The sequence below is a fragment of the Orcinus orca genome, chromosome X, assembly GCF_937001465.1.
Source record: "Orcinus orca chromosome X, mOrcOrc1.1, whole genome shotgun sequence".
Taxonomy (NCBI): Eukaryota; Metazoa; Chordata; class Mammalia; order Artiodactyla; family Delphinidae; genus Orcinus; species Orcinus orca.
The window spans coordinates 40,085,106-40,097,398 of record NC_064580.1 but is presented as its reverse complement, the minus strand read 5'-3'; the positions used below and the strand labels follow the sequence as shown (position 1 = coordinate 40,097,398).

Sequence of the window (12,293 nt, the reverse complement as noted above, 5' to 3'; positions counted from 1 at the left end):
TGTATTGAGGTGCTCCTATGTTGGGTGCATAAATATTTACAATTGTTATATCTTCTTCTTTGATTGATTCCTTGATCATTATGTAGTGTCCTTCTTTGTCTCTTGTAATAGTCTTTATTTTAAAGTCTATTTTGTCTGATATGAGAATTGCTACTCCAGCTTTCTTTTGGTTTCCATTTGCATGGAATATCTGTTTCCATCCCCTTACTTTCAGTCTGTATGTGTCTCCAGGTCTGAAGTGGGTCTCTTGTAGACAGCATATATATGGGTCTTGTTTTTGTATCCATTCAGCCAATCTGTGTCTTTTGGTGTGAGCATTTAGTCCATTTACATTTAAGGTAATTATCGATATGTATGTTCCTATTCCCATTTTCTTACTTGTTTTGGGTTTGTTATTGTAGGTCTTTTCCTTCTCTTGTGTTTCTTGCCTAGAGAAGTTCCTTTAGCAGTTGTTGTAGAGCTGGTTTGGTGGTGCTGAACTCTCTCAGGTTTTGCTTGTCTGTAAAGGTTTTAATTTCTCCATCAAATCTGAATGAGATCCTTGCTGGGTAGATAATCTTGGTTGCAGGTTTTTCTCCTTCATCACTTTAAATATGTCCTGCCAGTCCCTTCTGGCTTGCAGAGTTTCTGCTGAGAGATCAGCTGTTAACCTTATGGGGATTCCCTTGTGTGTTATTTGTTGTTTTTCCCTTGCTGCTTTTAATATGTTTTCTTTGTATTTAATTTTTGACAGTTTGATTAATATGTGTCTTGGCATATTTCTCCTTGGATTTATCCTGTATGGGCCTCTCTGTGCTTCCTGGACTTGATTAACTATTTCCTTTCCCATATTAGGGAAGTTTTCAACTATAATCTCTTCAAATATTTTCTCAGTCCCTTTCTTTTTCTCTTCTTCTTCTGGAACCCCTATAATTCGAATGTTGGTGCGTTTAATGTTGTCCCAGAGGTCTCTGAAACTGTTCTCAGTTCTTTTCATTCTTTTTTTTTTATTCTGCTCTGCAGTAGTTATTTCCACTATTTTATCTTCCAGGTCACTTATCCGTTCTTCTGCCTCAGTTATTCTGCTATTGATCCCATCTAGAGTATTTTTCATTTCATTTATTGTGTTGTTCATCATTGCTTGTTTCATCTTTAGTTCTTCTAGGTCCTTGTTAAATGTTTCTTGCATTTTGTCTATTCTATTTCCTAGATTTTGGATCACCTTTACTATCATTATTCTGAATTCTTTTTCAGGTGGACTGCCTATTTCCTCTTCATTTGTCAGGTCTGGTGGGTTTTTATCTTGCTCCTTCATCTGCTGTGTGTTTTTCTGTCTTCTCATTTTGCTTATCTTACTGTGTTTGGGGTCTCCTTTTTGCAGGCTGAAGGTTCGTAGTTCCCGTTGTTTTTGGTGTCTGTCCCCAGTGGCTAAGGTTGGTTCAGTGGGTTGTGTAGGCTTCCTGGTGGAGGGGACTAGTGCCTGTGTTCTGGTGGATGAGGCTGGATCTTGTCTTTCTCGTGGGAGTGCGACGTCTGTTGGTGTGTTTTGGGGTGTCTGTGGATTTATTATGATTTTAGGCAGCCTCTCTGCTAATGGGTGTGGTTGTGTTCCTGTCTTTCAAGTTTTTTGGCATAGGGTGTCCAGCAGTGTAGCTTGCTGGTCGTTGAGTGAAGCTGGGTGTTTGTGTTGAGATGGAGATCTCTGGGAGATTTTCGCCGTTTGATATTATGTGGGTCTGGGAGGTCTCTTGTGGACCAGTGTCCTGAAGTTGGCTCTCCCACCTCAGAGGTACAGCACTGACTCCTGGCTGCAGCACCAAGAGCCTTTCATCCACACGGCTCAGAATAAAAGGGAGAAAAAGTAGAAAGAAAGAATTAGTAGAAGTAGAAAGAAAGAAAAGAAAGAAAGAATGGAGTGAGGAAGGAAGGAAGGATAAAAAGAGAGACGATAAAGTAAAATAAAACAAAGTAAGATAAAATAAAGTTATTAAAATATAAAATAATTATTAAGAAAAAAATTTTAAAAAAAAGTAAATAAAGAAAAAAGAATCGGACGGATAGAACCCTAGGACAAATGGTGGAAGCAAAGCTATACAGACAAAATCTCACACAGAAGCATACACATACACAGTCCCAAAAAGAGGAAAACGGGAAAAAAATCATAAATCTTGCTCTCAGAGTACACCTCCTCATTTTGGGATGATTCGTTGTCTATTCATGTATTCCACAGATGCAGGGTACATCAAGTTGATTGTGAAGCTTTAATCCGCTGCTTCTGAGGCTGCTAGGAGAGATTTCCCTTTCTCTTCTTTGCACTGCTCCCTCCCGGGGCTCAGCTTTGGATTTGGCCCCGCCTGTGCATGTAGGTCACTGGAGGGCGTCTGTTCTTCGCTCAGACAGGGCTCAGACAGGACGGGGTTAAAGGAGCCGCTGATTCGGGGGCTCTGTCTCACTCAGGCTGGAGGGGAGGGAGGGGCACGGAGTGCGGGGCGGGCCTGCGGTGACAGAGGCCTGCGTGAAGTTGCACCAGCCTGAGGCGGGCAGTGCGTTCTCCTGGGGAAGTTGTCCCTGGATCCCGGGACCCTGGCAGTGGCGGGCTGCACAGGCTCCCCGGAAGGGGGGTGTGGATAGTGACCTGTGCTCGCACACATTCCTCTTGGTGGTGGCAGCAACAGGCCTAGCGTCCCATGCCTGTCTCTGGGGTCCGCGCTTTTAGCCGCGGCTTGCGCACGTCTCTGGAGTTCTTTTAAGCCGCGTTCTTAATCCCGTCCCCCCGCGCACCAGGAAACAAAGAGGGAAGAAAAAGCCTCTTGCTTCTTCGGCAGCTCCAGACCCTGCCCCGGACTCCCTCCCGACCAGCCGCGGTGCACTAACCCCCTGCAGGCTGTGTTCACACCGCCAACCCCAGTCCTCTCCCGGCGCCTCAGCTCCCAGCCCTGCCCGCCCCGGCGGGTGAGCAGACAAGCCTCTTGGGTTGGTGAGTGTGGGTCGGCACCGATCCTCTGTGCGGGAATCTCTCCGGTTTCCTCTCCGCATCCCTGTGGCTGCGCTCTCCTCCGCGCCTCCGAAGTTTTCCCCCTCTGCCACCCGCAGTCTCTGCCCGCGAAGGGGCTTCCTAGTGTGTGGAAACTTTTCCTCCTTCACAGCTCCCTCCCACTGGTGCAGGTCCCGTCCCTATCCTTTTGTCTCTGTTTATTCTTTTTTCTTTTGCCCTGCCCAGGTACGTGGGGAGTTTCTTGCCTTTTGGGAGGTCTGAGGTCTTCTGCCAGCTTTCAGTAGGTGTTCTGTAGGAGTTGTTCCACGTGTAGATGTATTTCTGGTGTATCTGTGGGGAAGAAGGTGATCTCCGCGTCTTACTCTTCCACCATCTTCCTGGAAGCCCCTAAACCATATTTTCTTATCCATTTCCTCAACATAAATATCTAGCTTGCCTGCCTCCAACTTTCCCAAAATATTGGGTTGGCCAAAAAGTTCATTTGGGCTTTTCCACAATGTTACAGGAAAACCTGAACGAACTTTTTGGCCAACCCAATACCATTGCACATTCTCATATATGTCCATTTATTGGCTACTGTGAGAATTTCTCTGAGATACATATCCAGGAGTGGGATTCTTGAATCATAGAGAATACACATCCTTAGTGTTGCCAAGTAGTACCACATTGCTTTCCAGAATGGCAGTTAACTCTCCCATCAGCAAAACATTAGGGTTCCTATTTCCCTCCTCTCCTGTCTAATTCATCCCATTCCTCCAGGCCCAAGGCAGTATCCAACTACCTGCAGGACCTCAATGCTACTACTCCAGCCCATCAGTTTATGGCTCTAGGTAGATAAACTTACCAGAGCTTAGGGTCAATGAGCTTAGATTCAGATGCAGGCTCCACTAGTTACCATATAACCGTGGGTGTGCTAGCCTACTTGTCTCTGCCTTGGTTTCCTCATTGGTAAAATGGCAGTGATAATGCATATCAAATAGTTTTGTGATGGTAAAATTAGGTAATGTATATAAAGCCCTTAGTAAAGGGTCTAGGTCATAGTAACTGGTCGAAAATGGTAGCTGTACTGCTTCCTAGTTGTTTTATATATATCTAAATCTTGGCTCATCAGCAAGAGAGTGGGTTTCCTCTTCAAGGCAGGGGTGGAGTTTTATGCTTGTTTTAAGTAGCATATCTGGGGACTTCCCTGGTGGCGCAGTTGTTAAGAATCTGCCTGCCAATGCAGGGGACACGGGTTCGAGCCCTGGTCCGGGAAGATCCCACATGCCGTGGAGCAACTAAGCCTGTGCACCACAACTACTGAGCCTGTGCTCTAGAGCCCGTGAGCCACAACGACTGAGCCCATGTGCCACAACTACTGAGCCCACGTGCCACAACTACTGAGCCTGCACTCTAGAGCCTGTGCTCCACAAGAGAAGCCATCGCCATGAGAAGCCTGTGCACCACACCGCACCACAACGAAGAGTAGCCCCCGCTCACTGCAACTAGAGAAAGCCCACGTGCAGCAACGAAGACTCAATGCAGCCAAAAAAAAAAAAACTGTATGGAGCTAAAACATAATTTTAAGTAGCATGACTGGCACAAAGCTAGGAATACAGTAAATATAGTAACAAACATTTGTTGGTTTGACCTGAGGTGAGTTTGTGATTACCTGAAATTACTTGCTTTAAAAGGGGGAACATTGTTGTAAAATTCTATGTTATTCCTCCATTCATTTTAACCAAGCCAACTGTTGCTTTGCTGTGGTGATGTGGGACTGACTTGTGGTAAACTGAGTGTGTGTGTGTGTGTGTGTGTGTGTGTGTGTGTGTGTGTGTGTGTGTGTGTGTCGGGGGGAGTGGGGTGGTGGTGGAGGTTGTGGCAATGGATTCTCTGTGGGACAGAGCCAGGCTGCAGGTCACCGTCCTAACCGCTGCCTCTAGCTTTCCTCCCACAGCCTTCGAGCTGGGCTGTTCCTCTGCCCAGGGCAGCTGTAGTGGCCCCGGCTCTCCTGGGCAAGGCTGCTCAGGCTCTTCCCCATTCTTCCAGGCTGTCTTCACTATAAGAGGAAAGGAGGTCTTGTCTTTTCCTCTTAATATTGAGTATTTAATTTTTAGTTTTATTGAGGTGTAATTGACATATAACATTATATGAGTTGCAGGTGTGCAATGTAATGATTCGATAGTTGTATATATTGCAAAATGATCACAGTAAGTCTAGTTAGGTCCACCACCACACATAGTTACAATTTTTTTTTTTCTGGTGATGAGAACTTTTCAGATTTACTCTGTTAGCCACTTTCAAATATACAGTAATTATTACCTATAGTCACCATGCTGTGAATTACATCCCGAGGACTTACTTATTTTATAACTGGAAGTTTGTACCTTTTGATCCCCTTCACCCATTTTGCCCACTCCCCACCCTCCACCTCTGGCAACCACCAATCTGTTCTCTGTATCTATGAGCTTGCTTTCTGGAATTTTTTAATTTGATTTTTTTTTAAGATTCCACATATAAGTGAGATCATATGATATTTATCTTTTTCTGTCTGACTTATTTCACTTAGCATAATGCCCTCAAGGTCTGTCCATGTTGTGGCAGGATTTCATTTTTTTGTGCGTGTGTGTGTGTGGTACGTGGGCCTCTCACTGTTGTGGCCTCTTCCGTTGCGGAGCACAGGCTCAGTGGCCATGGCTCACGGGCCTAGCCGCTCCGCGGCACGTGGGATCCTCCCGGACCGGGGCATGAACCCATGTCCCCTGCATCAGCAGGCGGACTCTCAACCACTGGGCCACCAGGGAAGCCCAGGATTTCATTTTTTTATGGCTGAATAATATCCATTGTATATACATATATACACCACATTTTCTTTATTCATTCGTCAGTGGCCACTTAGGTTGTTTCTGTGTTTTGGCTATTGTAAAGAATGCTGCAGATGGACATGTGGTACACATATCATTTCAAATTAGTGTTTCCGTTTTCTTTGGATAAATACCCAGAAGTGGAATTGCTGAGTCATATGGTAGTTCTATTTTTAATTGTTTAAAGAACTTCCATACACACCAATTTATATTCCTACCAACAGTGCACAAGGATTCCCTTTTCTCCATGTCCTTGCCAACACTTGTTATTTCTTATCTTTTTGACAGTGACCATCCCAACAGGTGTGTGGTGATATCTCACTGTGGGTTTGCTTTGCATTTCCCTGATGATTAGTGATGTTGAGCATCTTTTCATGTACCTGTTGGCCATTTGTATGTCTTCTTTGGAAAAACGTGTATTCAGATCCTCTGTCCATTTTTTAATCACACTTTTTTTTTGCCATTGAGTTGTATGAGTTCTTTATATATTTTGGATATTAACTCGTTATCAGATATATTATTTGCAAATATTTTACCTCATTTCATAGGTTGCCTTGAAACAAAGTATTTTCAAACGTCCTTTCAGAATTCCTGCCAATGCGTCATGCTTTGCAGGAGGCTATCGCTCTGGCGTATATAATCCTGGCAAAGTATAAAGTTCAAGAAGCAAATTCAGGATACTGGTTACCTCTGGAGAGGGAGGCAAGGGGCATGAACTCTGAGAGAGGGCTTTATTTGTTTCTTTTTTTAATATTTTAATTTCATTGGAGTGTAGTTGATTTACAATGTTGTGTTAGTTTCAGGTATACAGCAAAGTGATTCAGATTCTTTTCGCATATAGGTTATCACAGAATATTGAGTAGAGTTCCCTGTGCTATTTATACAGTAGGTCCTTGTTGGTTATCTATCTTATATATAGTAGTATTTGTATGTTCATCTACAAGTATCATATATCACTCATATGTGGAATCTAATTTAAAAAAGATACAAATGAACTTATTTACAAAATAGAAACAGACACAGATATCGAAATCAGGAGCTTGGGATAAGAGAGTGCTTTAATTGTATCTGAAATGTTTTATATTTTATACAGGGCTGTGGTGTACATGGATGTTCATGATATGATATGCATATGATACAACAAATATCATATATCATAATAAATGTATACGATCTTTATTGTATCATATATCATATATTACCTTGGATATTATATTAACTTGAATATGCTGCTTATTTCCATGCTTATATTATCCATAAATAATACTGTATTTTTGAATGTTTTCAGACTTTATGTAAGTGAAATGATCAAATTTTGTGTGCCTTTCTACTACCTTTTTTTTGCTTGACATTTTTTTGAGATTTGTCCGTATCGATGCATATAATTTTAGACCTCTGTATTAATATTAATATTAATTGAGGTATCTTTTTTGCTATTGATGGACTTTTAGATTGTTTCCTGTTTTTCACTCTTACCAACACTGCTGTAACAAATAATCTGATCTATAGCTCCCCATGCACGGTGCAAAAGATATTTAGAGGCTTTTCTGGTGGCGCAGTGGTTGAGAGTCTGCCTGCCGATGCAGGGGACACGGGTTCGTGCCCCGGTCCGGGAAGATCCCACATGCCGCGGAGCAGCTGGGCCCGTGAGCCATGGCCTCTGAGCCTGCGCGTCCGGAGCCTGTGCTCAGCAACGGGAAAGGCCACAGCAGTGAGAGGCCCATGTACTGCAAAAAAAAAAAAAAATTTAGGAGTGGACTTGCTAGGCCTCAGGGCATATACACCTTTCACTTCGCTAGGTATTGCCATGTCTTTCCTCAGAGGGATTTTTCTGTTTTACTTTCCTACTAGCAGTGCCTGCATGTTGGTGTTGGCCCACATTTTGCCAATCCTTGGTAGCATTATCTAGGCTTTGCCCTCTCTGCCCAGATCCTCAGAAAAGATGGGAGGGGAGTGGAGAAGAGGGAGAGCAAGGTTCTACAATTAGGAGGAGAATGTCAGCTCTGACGAATTTCCTGTGACATTTACTTTAATGAGGAAAAGATTTTATTCTCTGTTTTGATGAAAATAATATTTAGACTTCTGTGGGAAAACTGTTACATTTTTACTCTGAAGTAGAGGAGTTTTTTTTTTTTTCCTGTTTACATTCTTGTCAAATAAGTAGAATAGACCAATTAGCAAGCTAATGTCCTAGATGTTCACTTACAGTAATAATTTTTAAATGTTTTAAAGTAGCATGGAGCATTGGGTTTATTCTTATTGCTTTTCAAGGTTTTGAATTTGTTAAAATGAATTGAATTTAAAATGAGACACAACTTTATGATGAAGATTGATCATAATTATTTGCCACTATCATTTGCATTTTGTAATGGGAAAATAAATGATGGGAAATGTGTTTACCTTTTCAAACAAATAAGAAAAGTCACAAAGAGTAACTTTGGCCATTTTATATTGTCTCTTGTGTTCACAGATGGGAAAAGAGAAATTCCACAAATCTCAACATTGGGGCTTTTGCAACAATGTTAGGATGCTGGTGAGTGAAGATAAACCAGGAATAAGTGGAGAACTGCTTCTCGGACAAAAGATAAAGCCAAAACATAGTGTATTTCCTAAAGGAATGGGAACTGATTCACCATCCTGGGTGGCTTTTGATAAACAGGGTAAGTCACATGACACTGGGAGAAATGCAGTCTTAAAATGTTACATGTACTAAATATTAAGTAGATGTGAGAAAATAAGAGTCCTCAATGTAAATGTAAATGTTCATCTGAAATGACACATTCTAGAACAAAAGTACCCTAAACAAAGAAAAGTTATCCCTGCTCCTGTTTCTGACTAGGTACATTGGCTGCAGGATGCTTAATGTTCATCACCTTTCTTGGCTAATGTTATCAACCTTTCTCTCATCTCCTGCCCTGGACAGGATAATGTCCTTCTACAGACTGTAAGAGTCTGGTCAGACTGCCACTTTTGCTTAGTGATTGCCATTAACTAAAGAATTTTGTTTGATTCTGAATGTGCCATTGAATACAACGGGAAAATGCCTTCTCTTCTTTTCTCCATACTAATTATGGTTCCTCATCCCTGAGGACCATAGGGTGACATGGCATGAATTGTAGAAGTGAAGGAAAGAGGTGCTATTATTAGACAAGAGTCTGAACTTTTTAGTGATATGTGTTTGTATACATAACACATGCACGTATACTAGCATATTGACAGTTGTAGAAGGCGATCCTTTTGAGTATCTTAAAAAGAGACTAAGATCAAAGGGGAAAAACCCAAGGTGACCAGTTATTTTCCACAAGGCAGCTATATGGATATGCTCTGTTTATCACACAACCTTGTATCACGGCCCCATGGTCTGTTCTCCAAAAAAGAACTTGTTATTGGATTATTTAGGTCCTGTAATTAAAAAATAACTCAGGACTAAAGAATTCAAACTGTAGTATGCTAAGTTTACCAGGAAGTTTTTAGCAGCCTTAGCATGGATTGGTTGGCAATACTTTGATTCCAATTAAAATGTCTTCAAATTCGGTAGAAGTGACATATCCCATGTCATCTGAGTTAGGGTCAATCAATTAGAGCACATATTTCTTTTGAAGCCCCATTCTGACACTTATGGAGATCTAACAGACCACGGGAAAGCTTCTTTCCTCGGAAACCATCTCTACTTTGAACGTGGACCAATATTTTTCTTTTTTTTGATTATTTTCAGTACCTGGCTTAGTGCTGGACCCAGAGTTCAGAAGCAGTCTCTGGGTTGACTGACTTGGGTAGATCATGCATGACTTCCTGTTAACATCAATCTTACAGGTGTTTGCACATCACCATTCTAGAATATTTAATTTTCAAGGGTCAAACAAAAGATTCTATTTTTACTTCTTGTGTCAAAAAGAGGGTATTGACAATAGTGTAATCCACCACTGAATAATGTAGGCCACCATATATTAAACTATTCTCTTGCATTTAAAGTTGAAAATTCATTTTATTTCATGTTTTTCTCAGTATTTAATATGTGCCTTTCGAGCCTATTTTATAGCCCTTTAATTACTTATAAAATTATGTAGAATATTTCATGAAGTTGGAATAATTTTAGCTTTAAACTACTTGAGAAAATGAAGAGCTTGCTCATTTCAGGCCTAACTAAATGCGACATAATTCTTTCAGTTATTTTGTTGGTCAACTTCAATTAAATATTCATTGAGCTTTAAATGAGACACTAAGACTATGAAATATTTACGTGCTCTGATGAGATTGTGAACTTCAGATTGGATCCTGGTTAATACCCAGAGCAAATTATAAAGCACTTTCTGCATTTGTGGTTCAACAAAACAAGTCAACACCTGTTAATCATTTTTCTTGAAAATGAGACACTTTCAACTCGTTGCCAGTTTTTACAACAGCTTTTAATCATAACAATATACCTAGGGTTCCATTCTCAAACAATACAAAGTAGAAATAAAGGCAGTTCTTTGGAAAGTGCATCAAAATTAATATTTGCAGTAGATGCTCTTGGTGCCCACCCAGACCCATGATAGGGGTGGGGCACCCCTCCCCAACAGCTGTAGCAAGTGCTTTGGCAAACAACTCACACCTGCAACCCTCCATGGAGTGTTGCTCTTGGCCAATGGGCATTGCATCACCCAGAGAGGTAACCTGGGAGGTTACACTGGCCCCCTCATCACAGGACCGGGTAGCAAATGGCTGACTGATTTGTCAAGGGTAAAAGGCTGAGCTTCTTTAAGGTGAGACAACTCTGTGTTGTGATTTAGGCCCATAGCCCCTTGTGGCATTAAGCCTCGGCAAAGCTTCATGTGAGAATGCATCCTCGCTTGGATCATTTCTCTTCCTTTGGCTGTTCCCCTCACTCCCTTACAGGTTTCTCCCAAGAGTACGCCCTTAATAAATCACACGCACCTAAATCCCTGTTTTAGGTTCTGCTTCTATGGAGCCCAACCTAAGACAATGTTCCAGTTTCTATCCATAATTCTAAAAGTGACCATCAAAATGCTCTGCTCAGGCAGACCATCAAATTACAAGCAGAAAAGATGCTATTTGCAGTCACGCAGAAGAGCCAGCATTTATCATCCTGCCTGGCCCTCATGGCAGACATTTCTAGCTATTTATCTTTTCTTCACTCTCCCTTTCATTCTTATGGAGAGAACACTAGTTTTATTCAGGCTGGAGACGTGCCCACTTACAGGTGTTCACCTCCCCCAGGCTCCCTGCAGCTAGGGCTGGCCACTTGGCTCACTTCTAGCCAATGATATGTGAGTTAAGGTTTATTGGGTGGGGCTCCTGGGAAACGTATTTTTCTAATTAAAGGAGTCAGGCTCAGCTGGTATGTTTTTCCTGCCCTTCGCCCTGCCTTGTTTTCCTCTCTGGAACTAGGACATAATTCCTTGGGGGCACATCAGCCATCTTGTGACTGCAGCAGAGATACAGGGAATCTAGGGCCCCGATGGCATCATGCAGCCACTGTTTCAGGCCTGGGCTGTGTCTCTCCAGACTTCTTGTTAAATGAGAAAAATCAGCCCCTATTTCAGAGGTTCTCAACCCAGGGAGGCGTCTAGAAATGTGTGGAGGTGTTTTAAGTTGTCGCAATGACGGGAAGCAGCACTGGACTAGGATAAAGCAAGTGAGGCACTTGTCTTGGGGCACCCCAAAACTCAGTAACCCGCCAGATAATATTTTAATGAAATCTCTTAAAAATTAACGCAAAAAATTCAGGTTGAATAAAATGCCAGCATGTTATAATAAAGACAGGATCAGTAACTGCCATGCTGAGCCATACTGGAGCCTGAGGCAAAAAAAAAAAGTCAGTAGCACTGATTCCATATTTGTTTAACATGGTGGTATTTTGTTCATTATGGATTTCTGGCATTAGTTTTGATGTTTTAAATTGCCTCGCCCTAGGGCCAGACCTGACCCAGAGGTGCTGCTGCTATTGGAGCAGCTGGGGGCCAGCCTTGTATTTTACGTCCTGCACCGTAGGGAGGGCAACCCCCCACCGGGCAGAGTATTCTGCCTAAAATGCCAGTACTGCTCCCATTGAGAAACACAGTCCTAACTTGCTTAAAACCCTTGGCAGTGGGAGGATTTATGCAAATAGCCAAACATAATTTTGCCTGATACTGCACCTACTGCCCAAAGACTAGTTATTTCGTTGAATTCATTTAAATACAAGCAAGCACATATTCATTCAACCAGTTAGTTCCAGTCATCATCCCAGCACCTCTATCAGGAAGAAGCAAACGTGGATGATCGTTCTCATTTTATAAATGAGGAATCATTGGCAAGAAGTGGGGCAGGGGCAGGGTTCTGATTGTGGCTTATTCACCTTATGCGTCTGAGCCTGAGTTTCCTTGACCCTGACGTGGGGCTTGGCTAGCTGGTTGCTAATACCCCTTTACCTCTAGCAGTCTCTGCCTAAGTCTTGAGTCTCAGTCTGTGGCATGTAGTCTATGACTACAGGG

General features: G+C 42.3%; 1 protein-coding gene across 1 annotated transcript in view; it reads left to right on the top strand.

Moving 5' to 3' along the window:
* Positions 1 to 12,293, top strand: part of EFHC2 (EF-hand domain containing 2) — a 200,406-nt gene that overhangs the window by 40,763 nt on the left and 147,350 nt on the right. The window contains 1 exon segment of the mRNA XM_049704873.1: positions 8,288 to 8,481. Coding sequence (XP_049560830.1) covers positions 8,288 to 8,481 — 194 coding nt within the window.